The sequence below is a fragment of the Neoarius graeffei genome, chromosome 23 (assembly GCF_027579695.1).
Source record: "Neoarius graeffei isolate fNeoGra1 chromosome 23, fNeoGra1.pri, whole genome shotgun sequence".
Taxonomy (NCBI): Eukaryota; Metazoa; Chordata; class Actinopteri; order Siluriformes; family Ariidae; genus Neoarius; species Neoarius graeffei.
This window is the reverse complement of record NC_083591.1, coordinates 52,928,185-52,943,451: the sequence shown is the minus strand read 5'-3', so window position 1 is coordinate 52,943,451 and position 15,267 is coordinate 52,928,185. Positions and strand designations below refer to the sequence as shown.

Below are 15,267 nucleotides of genomic sequence, written 5' to 3'. Positions count from 1 at the left end.
CCTCACTGGCCACTTTATTAGGAACACCCATCCATCCATCTGCTGTTTTATGCAGTTCTCTAATCAGCCGATCCCTTGACAGCAGCATGATGCATCAAATAAAATCATGCAGATACAAATCAAGAGCTACAGTTATTAAAGAGCTCCTCGAGAGGGGCTGGACTCTCTACTTCTCTGGATTCACCCATGGTGAACGGTGGCGGGCAGGTGTGGGTTTGCTTATAGCTCCCCAGCTCAGCCGCCATGTGTTGGAGTTTACCCCAGTGAACGAGAGGGTCGCCTCTCTGCGCCTTAGGATCGGGGAGAGGGCTCTTGCTGTTGTTTGTGCCTACGGGCTGAATAGCAGTATAGAGTATCCGGCCTTCTTGGAGTCCCTGGGAGAGGTACTGAGAGGTGCTCAGACTGGGGACTCCATTGTTCTACTGGGGGACTTCAACGCTCACGTGGGCGACGACAGTGACACCTGGAGGGACGTGATTGGGAGGAACGGCCTCCCCGATCTGAACCTGAGTGGTGTTTTGTTATTGGACTTCTGTGCTAGTCATGGTTTGTCCATAACGAACACCATGTTCGAGCATAGGGGTGTCCATAAGTGCACGTGGCACCAGGACACCTTAAGTCAGAGGTTGATGATCGACTTTGTTGTCGTTTCATTGGATCTCCGGCCCTGTGTCTTGGACACTCAGGTGAAGAGAGGGGCTGAGCTGTCAACTGATCACCACCTGGTGGTGAGTTGGATCTGCTGGCGGAGGAGGAAGCCGGACAGACCTGGCAGGCCCAAACGTATGGTGAGGGTCTGCTGGGAACGTCTGGCCGAGCACTCTGTCGGGGAGGTCTTTAACTCCCACCTCCGGGAGAGCTTCTCCCAGCTTCCGAGGGAGGCGGGGGACATTGAGTCTGAGTGGACCATGTTCTCTGCCTCCACTGTTGACGCGGTTGTTTGGAGCTGTGGCCGCAAGGCCTCCGGTGCCTGTCGTGGCAGCAATCCCCGAACCCGGTGGTGGACACCAGAAGTAAGGGATGCCGTCAAGCTGAAGAAGGAATCCTATCAGGCCATGTTGGCCTCCAGGACTCCTGAGGCAGCTGATGGGTATCGGCAGGCCAGGTGTGCTGCAGCTCGGGCAGTTGCGGAGGCAAAAACTCGGAACTGGGAGGAGTTCAGTGAGGCCATGGAGGAGGACTATCGGTCGGCCTCAAAGAAATTCTGTCAAACCGTCCGGCACCTCAGGAAGGGGAAGCAGTACTCTGCCAACACTGTTTACAGTGCGGGTGGGGAGCTGTTGACCTCGACTGGGGATATTGTCGGGCGGTGGAAGGAATACTTCGAGGATCTCCTCAATCACACTGTCACGTCTTCCATTGAGGAAGCAGAGGCTGATGACTCAGAGGTGGACTCGTTCATTACCCAAGCCGAAGTCACTGAGGTGGTTAGCAAGCTCCTTGGTGGCAAGGCACTGGGGGTGGATGAGATCCGCCCTGAGTATCTCAAGTCTCTGGATGTTGTGGGGCTGTCTTGGCTGACACACCTCTGCAACATCGCGTGGCAGTTGGGGACAGTGCCTCTGGAGTGGCAGACTGGGGTGGTGGTCCCTCTTTTTAAGAAAGGGGACCGGAGAGTGTGCTCCAATTATAGGGGAATCACACTTCTCAGCCTCCCAGGGAAGGTTTATTCCAGGGTACTGGAGAGGAGAATTCGGCCAAGAGTCGAACCTTGGATCCAGAAGGAACAATGCGGTTTTCGTCCTTGGTCACAGAACACTGGACCAGCTCTATACCCTTCATAGGGTGCTCGAGGGTTCATGGGAGTTTGCCCAACCAGTCCACATGTGCTTTGTGGATTTGGAGAAGGCATTCGACCGTGTCCCTCATGGTATTCTGTGGGGCATGCTTCGGGAGTATGGGGTTCGAGGCTCTTTGCTAAGGGCTGTCCAGTCCCTGTATGAACGGAGAGGGAGTCTGGTTCGCATTGCTGGCAGTAAGTCAGACGTGTTCCCAGTGCATGTTGGACTCTGGCAGGGCTGCCCTTTGTCACCGGTTCTGTTCATAAACTTTATGGACAGAATTTCTAGGCGCAGCCAGGGGCCAGAAGGAATCCTGTTTGGGAACCACAGGATTTCATCTCTGTTTTCGCAGATGATGTTGTCCTGTTGGCTTCTTCAAACCAGGACCTTCAGCATGCACTGGGGCGGTTTGCAGTCGAGTGTGAAGCGGCTGGGATGAGAATCAGCACCTCCAAGTCAGAGACCATGGTTCTCGACCGGAAAAGGGTGGCTTGCCCTCTCCAGGTTGGTGGAGAAGTCCTGCCTCAAGTGGAGGAGTTTAAGTATCTCAGGATCTTGTTCATGAGTGAGGGAAGGATAGAGCGTGAGATCGACAGGTGGATCGGTGCGGCCTCCGCAGTGATGCGGTTGCTTTACTAGTCCGTCGTGGCGAAGAAGGAGCTGAGCTAAAAGGCGAAGCTCTCGATTTACCGGTCGATCTACGTTCCGACTCTCACCTATGGTCATGAGCTTTGGGTAATGACCGAAAGAACAAGATCGCGGATACAAACGGCCGAAATGAGTTTCCTTCGCAGGGTGGCTGGGTGCTCCCTTAGAGATAGGGTGAGAAGCACAGTCACTCGGGAGGAGCTCGGAGTAGAGCCGCTGCTCCTCCACATCGAGAGGAATCAGCTGAGGTGGCTCGGGCATCTCTTTCGGATGCCTACTGGATGCCTCCCTGGGGAGGTGTTCCAGGCATGTCCCCCCGGGAGGAGGCCCCGGGGAAGACCCAGGACATGCTGGAGGGACTATGTCTCTCGGCTGGCCTGGGAACGCCTCGGTGTTCTTCCCAAGGAGCTGGCCGAGGTGTCTGGGGAAAGGGAAGTTTGGGCTTCCATGCTCAGACTGCTGCCTCCACGACCTGGCCCCGGATAAGCGGAAGGAGACGAGACAAGATGAAATGAGTTGTTAATGTTCACGTCATTCAAACATCAAAATGGGAAAAATTGTGACCTCAAAGTGTGGCTTTCACTGTGGCATGGGTGTTGGTTTGAGCCAGATGGACTGGTTTCAGTATTTCAGAAACTGCTCCTGATCTCCTACGGGTTTTCACACACACAGAACAAGCTCTAGAGTTTACACAGAATGGTGCGAAGACAAAAAAAAAAAAACATTGAGTGAGTGAGAGACAGTTCTGTGGGTGGAAACAAACACCTTGTTGATAAGAGAGGTCAAAGGAAAATGGCCAGATTGGTTTGAGCTTTTTTGCCAGGAAGGATACAGTAACTCATAGCAACTCTTTACAACCATAGTGAGCAGAAAAGCATTTCGGCATGCAACAGCAGAAGACCACATTGGGTTCCACTCAAGTTCCTATTAAAAAGTGGCCGGTGAGACAGATATGGTTAATTAATTCAATAATTCATTTTCTGTAATAACAGTTCTGACAACAGTGCAGCTGTAATTCAAATCACTGGTTTATTTTAATGCAGTTGTTCTAGTGCAATTGTTTCTACAGCAACAATGGACACAGAGATTTCTATGGAGAATGCACCATATAAGGAGATTTTTTTTTTAAAGTGTAACTGTGGATGTTGAGGAAATTTTCTGTGAGGAAACATTTACCAATAATAAAATAAAAGTAAGAAAGAAAGAAAGAAAGAAAGAAGAAGAAGAAGGCATTAAATGTAACTATGAACTATGAAACATACACATTCTTTAATCCTATAAAATAATTGTTAGTATATTGCAAATTGAAAAAAAGAGGAATAAAACACTTGGAGGCATGCTGTTATTGGAAAAAATAGACTTTGGTGTGGTAATAGTAACTCTGCTTCATATCAGACCTGAAGATCAACCAACACCACGTTTCCAAGTGTTTTATGCTTTACACCAGGGTGCATTTAATTCATCAGGAAGGAAGTCTACTTTGAGCTGAATTAGGCAAAAAATATGAAGTTAAAATCTTAAGCGTGTGACGTAAATCAGCAAAGAGTCTTTATACATGACTGAAAAAGACACAGCAATTAGATTCCAGCCTTTTAAAACAAAAATCATTTCGGTTTCCAAGGATTAACAATACAAAAAGAAAAAAATAATAAAATCAAACTCTTTACATCTTATTTCTAAAGACAGAATAGTTAATTTCATGCTACAAAGACAAGTTCATGCTACATGTTCATAAGATGCTAAATACTTCTGATTTACGCAACAGCTACAATTAACCACAGAACAGCATAAGCACACACACACAAAAAAATTGGATTTAACACATATTTCCCAACTTCCTCATTTTCCTTCCTTCCAGACTCTGTTTATTTAGAGTATTCTCAGAACAACCTTCATCACTTTTATGAAAAAGTACACACCACAAACAATACTTTTGATAAACCTGCACCCAAAGATAATGTTTCAGTACACTGAAAATGCTCAGATTCTTAAATCCTGCAGCCAGCATCACTGTGAGAGCTGGATATAAATCTTTCAGAAACACAAAACTTTCCAGATACTCAAAAGTTCAGAATCTTTCAATATCCAGACATTCAGAAGTTCCCAATATTCAGAAGTTCAGAACCTTCCAATGTTCAAAAGTTCAGAACCTCTCAATATTCGTATCATAAGCTCAGAATAGCCCAAAGTTCATAACTTCCCAATATTCAGACATTCAGAAGCTGCCAATAATCAAAAGCTCATAACCTCTCAATATTCAGAATTTTAGAACTTCCCAATATTCAGAATTTCAGAACCTCCCAATATTCAGACGTTCCCAATATTCAGAAGTTCAGAACCTCCCAATGTTAAAAAAATTCAGAACCTCTCAATATTCAGAGGATCATAAGCTTCCAATACCCAAAAGTTCACACCTTCCAAATATTCAGACATTCAGAAGTTCCCAATATTCAGAAGTTCAGAACCTTCCAATATTCAAAAAGTTCAGAACCTCTGAATATTCAGATCATAAGCTTCCAATACCCAAAAGTTCACACCTTCCAAATATTCAGACTTTCAGAAGTTCCCAATATTCAGAAGTTCAGAACCTCTCAATATTCGTATCATAAGCTCAGAATATCCAAAAGTTTGCAAGTTTCCAATATTCAAACAGACACTCAGAAGCTGCCAATAATCAAAAGTTCATAACTCCTCAGTATTCAGAATTTCAAAACTTCAATATTCAGAACTTCCCAATATTCAGACATTCAGAAACTGCTAATAAGCAAAAAATGTGTTACCTCTCAATATTCAGAATTTCAGAACCCAGCAGTATTAAGAAATTTAGAACATCCCAATATTCAGAACTGTCAGAACCTTGCCATATTCAGAAGTTCAGCAGATTACAGTATTCAGAAGTTTAAAATGTCCAAATTCCTTCCAGTGAGAAGTTTCATCAGTTAGTAGTACTCAGTATTGGGGCTCCTGAAGGAGGTGGTCCTGCTGCTTTGAGATGACATGATGGTGGTCTTCAAACATGGTATGTGCTTAGCAAGAAGTTTCCGGAAATGGCTCTGGAATTTCTTCCCCACAAAAGTGTAGAACACGGGGCTAATGCAGCAGTACAAGTATGCAATGTTACGTGTGATATATTCTGCATAGTCCAGGTCATCAGCGCATGATCTGTCTCTGGAGGACAAGCGAAGCGCCTTGAGAAGGATGACCACGTTGTAAGGCGTCCAGCAGTGAAAGAACGTGAAGGTGATGACAAAGATGAGCTTGACAGCTCTGCATTTCTCCTGTATGCGTGTGGAGATGATGCGAATGGTAATTCGGGCATAGCAATAGAACACCATCATGAGTGGAAGCAGGAAGAACACCCCAAACTGCTGGCAGTAACCCATCAGCTTCCATTTGACTATGGTCTCGTACTTGTAGCCACTCTCTTCACACACCCAGCCGTCCGGTTTGTTCTCCCGTACGTTGTAGAGGACCATGTCTTTAAGGCTAGCGAGAAGACTGAGAAACCAGACGACAAAAGACATGGAGAAGGCATACAACCTCCGGCGGCTCTGGGCGGCCGTGATGGCATGGACCACAGCCAGGTAGCGGTCAAAAGTCATCAGGGTGAGGAAGAGGATGGAGCTGGAAAAGCCAATTGAGTACAAGCTGCCTACTACCTTGCAGAGGAAAGGGCCAAATATCCACTCGGTGCGGTAGTAGATAGCCCAGAAAGGTAAGGTCGAGGCGAACAGGAGATCCGAGATGACCAGGTTGAGCAGGAAGATGTTGGTAACCGTACTGAGCTTCTCATACTTGTAGATGATGCACAAAACCAGACTGTTTCCCAAAAGGCTCAGCAAGAAGTTCATGGAGTAGAACACAGGGATGAACGTCGCACCAAACCGTTTCACGTTGGTCTTCTCACACAGTATCACTGTTTCATTTAAGACATATCCGTAATCTTCTGTCGTGTTGGACGGGGTGAAAAAACCATCCAGATATGTGTTGTACTCATCATCTTCCATGGCAATTCTCCCTACTACCTCGGTGCAACAACAAGAAGAGCAAAAAAAAAAAGAATGTCTTTTTTTTTCTAGCAGCCCCTCAAGTGTCTGATGTCTCAGAAATTAGGAGGTCTTTATAGTTAGCACAGAGGAACTTGTAGAGCTGTGAGCCTTTCTGTGGCTTTCCCTCAACTGTGACAGGACTTAACACTTCAGCAGAGATTATCAGTGCAGCACGCAGAAAGAGGAACTGCTCATGCATATGCTGGTGTCTTTTAACTCTGCTTCCTATCTGTCCCACGTAGAAAAAAAACCCCAAACCACGAGAATATCTAATCTGGATGCAGAAACCCATAAATAAATAAATAAATAAATAAATAAATAAAAATTCATTACTACAGAGTAGTACAAATATTGTATGTTTAGGGATAGAATTTTTATTTGATCACCGTTACATATAAATGGTTTGAGTTCAAATGTAAACAACACAATGAGTGTGGAAATGAAAACACTAGTCAATGAGAAGACATTCTTAAAAAACAAAAAAAATACGGCTTCAACCGACAAGAATATAAATAGATCATGTTGCTGCTGCCTGCGATGACCTGGCGACTTGTCCAGGGTGTACCCCGCCTCTCGCCTATAGTCAGCTGGGATAGGCTCCAGCTTGCCCATGACCCTGCACAGGATAAGCGGCTACAGATAATGGATGGATGGATGGATGTTGCTGCTGCATCCAGTTTGAGCATTAAAAAAAAATGGAAGGAAGCTTTTGAGATGTTTACACGTTCAAAAAACGCAGTAGTCCACTCACAAAACCTGGTCATGACCCACCACACACAATGAGCTTTGATTTTTTTTTTTTTTAAAACCCCAAGAGACATCCTGAGCAGTGTGACACATCAGTCAACACTTTTTTAAGAAAATATCGTCACTGTCTAGCTGATGGATTAATTTGCATCTAGAGGTAGTATTTCAAAAGGCAGTGCAACACCTAATGTCCATTTACAATAAAATGTGTTTCACAAAAGCGAGCACCAATGGAAGACTGAAACCAATGTGGTTGCAAGAAGGAAAAGTCATCTGCGACCAGGTGACTCAATCTGAAATTATCTTATCTTACTCAGAATAGATTTCCTGCTCTAGTTTTGTTTGCTAATTTTTTTTCCCCAGCACTCTACTGCTGCTACGTTACATGTTTCGAAACCAAAAACTAGATTTGATAAACCTGCCACGTTCAAACTCTAAGCCCTCTAATTTGGACTGAGGTTAATAAATCAACAAGCCAGTACATACAAGGCACCTCAGGCTTGTCTTTGGGCTCTGGAGGCCCTTAAAAGTCCATCCGAAGTGTCCATCAAGGTAGTTTGCTAAAAGTCAGGCCCTTTGTTGAAGGGACCTTGCTGGCCACCATAACCCATGTAACATGACGATGGGTCACAAACACCGGCAACTCCTGGAGGACCTCGTTTTCCTGGGATACCTGGTGAACCAGGTTTCCCTGTAGACCCTGGGGGTCCTGGATATCCCTCTCCGTCCAGTCCACGACGACCTTGCAAACCTGGAAGTTAAAAAAATGTATGGTAGTTGTGTAATCGGAAATTATAGTTATATCACAGCTACAAAAAGAGATATTAGCGATCCCATTCGGCAATGGATGATAAAGTGGTAGGTGAGAATTTAATAAGATGTAGCGCGCTAATTACACATAGTGCATATTAATGGTTTAGAGTACGTTTTCATATTGTAACATTACTTGAGTTGTAATTTAACCCGTCTAGTCAAAGCTGATGTGTGAGATTCAGAAGTGTGCACTATCTTTACAGCACTGAGGTTTTTGTTGCATCTTGGTGAACCATGTTATGTTTCTAGTCACATATCAAATAAGGCTCCACTCTCACAACACTGAGAACTATAACTGTACCTATAACTACAACTCTGACGATCCCTCTGTCTGAATTTAGTTCCAGTCTGGAGCAGAAACACAACTATAATCCCGACTATAATATCGCTCGGTCCTGACACTCAGGGAAATAAACACATGCAACTTAGAAATAGTCATGGAAGTTTTTTTCAAGTAGTAGCACATTATTCTGGGTCGTACTGTACAGCTTAGACTTCAAAGCAAGCCATGTACACACTCCAGTGGTTGATAAAATACGGATAGGTCACGGATTATGGAAATATAATAAAAAAGGATACAAAATACGGAGTGGTTACGGATTTTAATATGGATGCATCACAAATGCTAATAATTTACGAATTGGTCACGGACGTTTCAGTATATTACAGATTGGTTACCGATTTCATACGGATGACGCATCACGGATGAAAAATTAAGAAGTCAAGAACAATTAAATATTTGGACTGGCGAACTTCACAATTAAAATATCTTACCTGCATTTATATGTTTACTTTATTAATTTACGATTAATATTTCACGGAAAATCACACACATCACACATCACATTATCTCTAGCCGCTTTATCCTTCTACAGGGTCGCAGGCAAGCTGGAGCCTATCCCAGCTGACTACGGGCGAAAAGCGGGGTACACCCTGGACAAGTCGCCAGGTCATCACAGGGCTCGCGGAAAATCATATCCGTGAATAAAAGATCCATGCTTTGTATTTTATTTTTTATTTTCCGTGAATCCATATTCCGTGACTTGATGATGCAACAAGGATGTACAAAGATGCCCAGGGAAAAATAGCACATGCTCAGACAGCGTCACATGTAAACAATTACCTGATTGGTGAGATGTTTTTTTCGGATCAGGTCCAGGCCTGGAAAAATCACTCCAGAAGCAATCTCACTGATACAGATAAACCCAGGCCTGGGCTATATCGTTATCGGTCTGGTGTGAGCACCAACCACATAACTATAAATAAATCAGTCCCCTGCAGTTTATCGTTATAGTTTTCGGTATTGTGGAAACAGGCCTTAAAATGTAGCCTGGCTAACGCGACTTCAAAGCTCTCCGAGCTATTGGTCTGGCCAAGATATTAAGCCCAACCGTTTCCCAGAGCCCGTGGTTGACCCGCCTCCCTGAAATGCCTCAGTTTGCTACTGGTCGAAGCCAGAAAAGGCTGTGACGAAGCTTAAACCAATCACATCACTCTTTCCTCTGACGTATGCGACGCGACGGGCTAACTGGTAGATTAAACTCTTACCGAAGCTGGTCGGGAGCAAGGCGAAAACGTCCTTCCTTTCAATAAATACCTCCAGGGCTGCTCTTTGCTCCGTTTTCAATGAGAACTTCCCGTTGAATGCTTTCAATACAGCATCTATGCGTAATAGATGCGGAAGCGTGAATGAAGCGCTTCCAGCATAGATTCTGTAAACAATCTATGGCTTCTGGTCACAGTTCTACTACGTCACTGCCTTGAACACGCCTCTACCCAGGGCCATTGGAGATGCTCAAAGTTGATTGGCTCCCAATTTTTCAGGAGCTTGGAAGAGCTGGATATAGCTTGCCTGGCCAGACTAAGCTTGCAACAGGCCCTCGTGTTGCGTCACGCTTAGGATGGGCGGGCCCAGGCTACTTAAAATGTGTTTTGTAAAGGGCAACAAAGAATAGACTTTGCTCCCCTTCTTTTTTTCTGGTTGTTTAACTTTAAAAACATTTTTTAAAAACCCTACAATGCTGAATATGATGTTCTGCTTGTCCCCGATGCCGCGGCTTATGATTCATCAACCCTGTAAAACAGTTACATCTAAAATGAACAGCATAATACCTGGTGGTCCAGGTGGACCTGGGAGCCCATTGCGACTCTCCCCTTTGGCACCTTTCATGCCCGTTGGTCCAATTTCACCTACAGAGTACACACAACATGAACACTAGTTGCAAACAGGTGAAATATGCAAAAAGTTTCTGTTTCATTTACAAAGACTGAAAGTACATGAATAGCAACAGTTCCTCTCATTTTAAACATATCAAGCGTTTCAGAAAGAAGAAAAAAATCTATGGGCATAATGATTCTGTCTGACCTTTCGGGCCCACTGGCCCCATCGGCCCTGGTTGTCCTGGGTATCCCTGAGCTCCAGATCTGCCAGGATAGCCTGGATTTCCAGTTGGGCCTTGGGGTCCAGGGGGGCCTGGATCACCTGGGGGCCCCTTAATTGTCTCACACTGTTGGCAGCCTCTGGAGGACATCGCCTGAAGGAGCTGTGGGAGTTGATCTGTTGAGAAAATTCAAGTTTTGTTAACTGGTTCAAAGTGAAGCGTTTGGTTCATACATTGTCATTTCTAGGAGGGATTTTTAAGCAGCAGCTCTTCAGTGACAACACTGATCGTGTACATGGTATGTAAATAATCTAAGGTGAATCGTAAACAGAAGAAAAATGCATGGTTAGAGTAGTTAGGCAAGTGTAGGTTTGTCTCAATACATCTGAAACAAATTTAATTCCATATATTAACTTCAAGAATGAGAAAAATGTTAATAGCTGTTAATAGCTGCTATAATGTAAGTGATAACGGGAACTATCTTGTTTTGCGGACGTTCTGCAACATTAATTAAATGTAGCTGGGTCATTCTAGAATTTGGGGTACATTTCACGTCTCTGAGAGAAACCTTTTGTTATTTTCCACAAAAGAAATCTTTATTGACTCAGTTTTGAATAATAATGCAAATTATGACAAACTTTCACCAACAGCAATGCTTGATGTACATTTTAGACCCAATTTATCCATAAAACATTGACTAAATGACTCCCACTCCTCCCCCCACATTACTGGTCGGCTTCGACTCCTGATTCATCCATTCAACTCGAATAAACAGAAAGTGATTCAGTCTAACAATCTGTTTGTGGGGCTGATTCTATTAACTGTTATAAAATCAATGGCCATTGTGAAAGTCTATGGTATTTTCTGTATTATGTGAAATTTCAATAATAAAAAAATATATTTTTTATCCGTTCTTGTCAACTCTGTTATAAAACCGCAAAATACTTTTAACAATGCGCATGACACCTGCACCGAGTGATGTCACTTCCTCTGGCAGGAAACTTCAGAAAGGTAGTGAGGTGTGCTATGTTATGTTTCTTCTCTCATTAATTTGAACAAAATGTTGAGGATTTTACACCAACAGTAGATGAATTATTCGTCAACTCTGTTATTGCGATATTGGACTGAATCTTTCACTCATTTTTTGAAAACAATAATAATGATTAAAATCTGTAAAATTCTGTTTTTATACATGCCATGTGGCGGCTAGTTTGAGGTTCGCGTGTGGAGTTAAGACACAAAATGGTGGAAAAAATGTCAACTCTGTTATCGCCAATTCTGCGAATGGATTGCCCAGTTTATCGATGCATTTTTAAATTTTTTAAAAATAAATACTTAAAGTCTTACAGGTTGAAAGTTTGAAAATACTTGTAATGTTAAATTTGAAGTGTGTTCTACGACAATGAAAAAGTTTAACAGAAAAAAATCATTCCAATTTTTTGTTTTCTTTCAACGCTTGAGATATACCCGCAATTATAGAATGGGCCAGCAGCTATGAATGGTTAAAAAGCATGACATATCATCCACTCATAAATTAAAGAATTGTAAGCGTTGGTAAATTCCTGTGGTATGAGTATAAATGTAAGAATAAATAATACTCCTGGACATGCTGTTAAAGGAAAACAAATCGATTTCATGATGTCAAAGGTAACTCCAATTTGCGTCGGCTCACATCACACCATCCTGACATGAATTATTTGCCTACAACAGCACACGTTCAAGTGTTATTCCTCACATAGTGAATTACAGATCTGAGATTTAAAGAACTGAACAATAATGAGGAACCTATCATGATAACTTCCTGCACATTGCGCTGATTTGTGTTTCTTCAAATTTACATTTCAAATTGAACGTTTTCTGAGAAGGAAACCCAATCTGTAACCTTTTTCATACTTTTATTTGCATATAAAATTTGTCTTTGAGAGGAACCGAGTATTATTTCTGAACTATAAAATAATAGGAAAAATATACAGTGGTAATCAGAATCACTTTTATTGCCAGGTATGTGAACACACACGAGGAATTTGACTCCGGTTTCACTTAGCTCTCAGTACAAACAGATAAAAAAAAGCGTAGACAAAAAACAAAAAGCTATGTACATGTAGAAGGGTAAATATATGTACAGACAAGAGAAAAAATAAAAATAAAAAAAATATATATATATATATATATATATACACACATTTTATACACATATATATACACACACACACACACATTTTTAAAAATCTTTTGGTGCAAAATGGTGCATAGTGCTATTCTGGTTAACACCAGACCACATCACAAGTGAAATGTGGTCTGGAATCCGCCTATTGAATTTCTCGTAGGGGAGGTGTAGTTTACGATTGTCAACGGCCGTTTATTGGACGTTGCGAATGTCTATCATTTGGCGTATACGTAGCCCATGGCCAATCATGGCAGTTGTACCCGGTGACGTAGTTAGAGCGACGAAGAAGACGAAGAGGTGAAGAAGAGAAGGAAGGAGAAAGAGAAGGCAAAACAAAAATAGGAAAACAATGGCACCGAACGATTACTGCCGTTTGTGCAAGACAAAGCTTGATCGAAAGTTTGGTTTGTATTGCTCGCCGCCATGTTAAATGTGATCCGTAAACAGTCCCAAATAAACTACAAGCTTCCGTTTGTCGAGTAGTACGCGTCACCGTCTTTCCACCCCTCCCCACTCTCTGATTGGCTCCCTAACTCAGGCGAGCCTTTAGATCATAGTTTCCATGCTGTCTTTTCAAATCGGAACGATTGTGCAAAGCAGCATGGGATTTCCCAGGCTAGCATAGTGCAAGGATGACTTAGTAAATATAAATATACAGTGTGCACAGAATGACGGTATGAGTGAATGTGCAGATATTTCACAGTTGATGTTACTGATATTTGAGTCCGGTTTTAGCTGTTCATCACAGAGACAGCCTGAGGGAAAAAACTGTTCTTGTGTCTGGTTGTTTTTGTGTACAGTGATCTGTAGCATCTCCCAGAGGGACCTGCGGGGATTCACTGCTGTGAGAGCCGACAGAGACACTAACACATGCGGGAAAAGCAAAGGTGGGGGACTCATCATTTATGTTAACAACTGCTGGTGTAACCCGGGACATATTTCCGTAAAGACAGTTTTATGTTGCCCGGACTTGGAGCTGCTAGCCGTTAGCCTGCGGCCATATTATCTGCTGAGGGAGTTCAATCACGTGATCACCATCTGTGTTTACATCCCTCTGAGGGCAGACACAGCCGCTGCATGTGAGAGGATTCACTCTGTCACAGCAAGGCTGCAGACACAGCACCCTGAGGCATTTATGATCATTTCTGGGGACTTTAATCATCTTACTTTGGACTCTACTTTGGCTGCTTTTTACCAGGCTGTGGATTGTCCACCAAGGAACAACAGAACAATTGACTTGCTGTATGCTAATGTGAAGGATGCATACAGAGTCACACCCCTCCCCCCACTAGGGAAGTCTGACCACAACCTGGTTCTTCTACAGCTGAAGTACACCCCCCTGGTTCAAAGGCAGCCTGCAACAACTAGTTCCATCAGGAGGTGGTCCCCTGAAATGGAAGATGCCCTCAGAGACTGCTATGACATCACGGACTGGGATGTGCTGCTTAGCCCACACTGTGAGGACATAGAGGGGCTGACACATTGTCTGACAGATTACCTCAACTTCTGTGCAGACGTGGGTAACACAGTAAGTCAAAGCTGTCCTCAACAGGAAGAAGGCCGCCTTCAGGAGCAGGGATAGGGAGGCGATGAAAGCAGCACAGCAGGAGGTGAAACGCTGCATGAGGGAAGCTAAGGACAGCTACAGGAGAAAGGTGGAGCAGAAGCTGAAGGAGAACAGCATGAGGTAGGTCTGGGAAGGTGTGAAAACCATCACAGGCCACAATACAAAGACCAGAGTCGTTGAGGGGACAGTGGAGAGAGCGGAGTTGAATGACTTCTTCAATCGGTTCAACCAGCTCATGTCCCCCCCCACCCTCTCCCTCACTGCAGCCATCTCTCCTTCTTCCCTCAACACACCTCCCCCCAGTCATCACAGCAGCCCCCTCCTCCCCCACCTCAACACAGACTCCTCTATGCATTACTGCAGACCAGGTCAGAGGTCAACTGAGGAAGCTTCACCCCAGGAAAGCAGCAGGCCCGGGCAAGGTGTGCCCATGACTACTGAAGACCTGTGCTGCTGAACAGGGTGAACCACTCCCATGCATCTTCAACCTCAGCCTGCAGCTGGGGAGAGTGCCAACCCTCTGGAAGACATCATGTATCGTTCCAGTTCCCAAAAAGAATTGGCCCAGCGAGCTGAACGACTTCCGACCGGTGGCACTCACTTCACATCTGATGAAGATGTTGGAGTGACTCTTCCTCAGCCTCCTCAGACCCCAGGTACAACATGCCCAGGACTGTCTGCAGTTTGTGTACTGGGCAGGTGTTGGTGTGGAAGACACCATCCTCAACCTACTACACCGAGCCCACTCACATCTGGATAAGGGAAATGGCACAGTGAGGATCCTCTTCTTGGACTTCTCAAGTGCCTTCAACACCATCCAGCCCCTATTGCTTCAGGACAAACTGAACAGGATGCGAGTGGACCCCTGCCTGGTCACCTGGATCTCCAGCTACCTCACTGACAGGCCACAGTACGTCAGGCTGAAGGACATCACGTCTGACACTGTAATTAGCAGCACCAGAGCACCCCAGGGCACGGTGCTGGCCCCTCTTCTCTTCACCCTGTACACCGCGGACTTCTGCTACAACTCAGGGCTGTGTCACATTCAGAAGTTTGCCAATGACACAGCCATCGTTGGGTGTATCAGTGACCACAGAGAGGAGGAGTATAGGAG

General features: G+C 44.3%; 2 protein-coding genes across 2 annotated transcripts in view; both read right to left on the bottom strand.

Annotated features, from left to right (window-relative positions):
* Window positions 1–3,439: 3,439 nt before the first annotated feature.
* On the bottom strand, window positions 3,440–6,698 carry ccr12a (chemokine (C-C motif) receptor 12a). Its single transcript, XM_060905466.1, has one exon. The coding sequence runs from the start codon at window positions 6,434–6,436 to the stop codon at window positions 5,369–5,371; it is 1,068 nt and encodes a 355-aa protein (XP_060761449.1). The 5' UTR covers window positions 6,437–6,698; the 3' UTR covers window positions 3,440–5,368.
* Window positions 6,699–6,829: 131 nt separating this feature from the next.
* The window catches only part of si:ch211-106n13.3 (vWFA and Collagen domain-containing protein), a 72,440-nt gene continuing 64,002 nt past the window's right edge, over window positions 6,830–15,267 (bottom strand). The window contains 3 exon segments of the mRNA XM_060906401.1: window positions 6,830–7,976; window positions 10,151–10,228; window positions 10,404–10,595. Of these exon segments, the coding sequence (XP_060762384.1) occupies window positions 7,786–7,976; window positions 10,151–10,228; window positions 10,404–10,595 (461 nt within the window). The 3' untranslated portion in view covers window positions 6,830–7,785.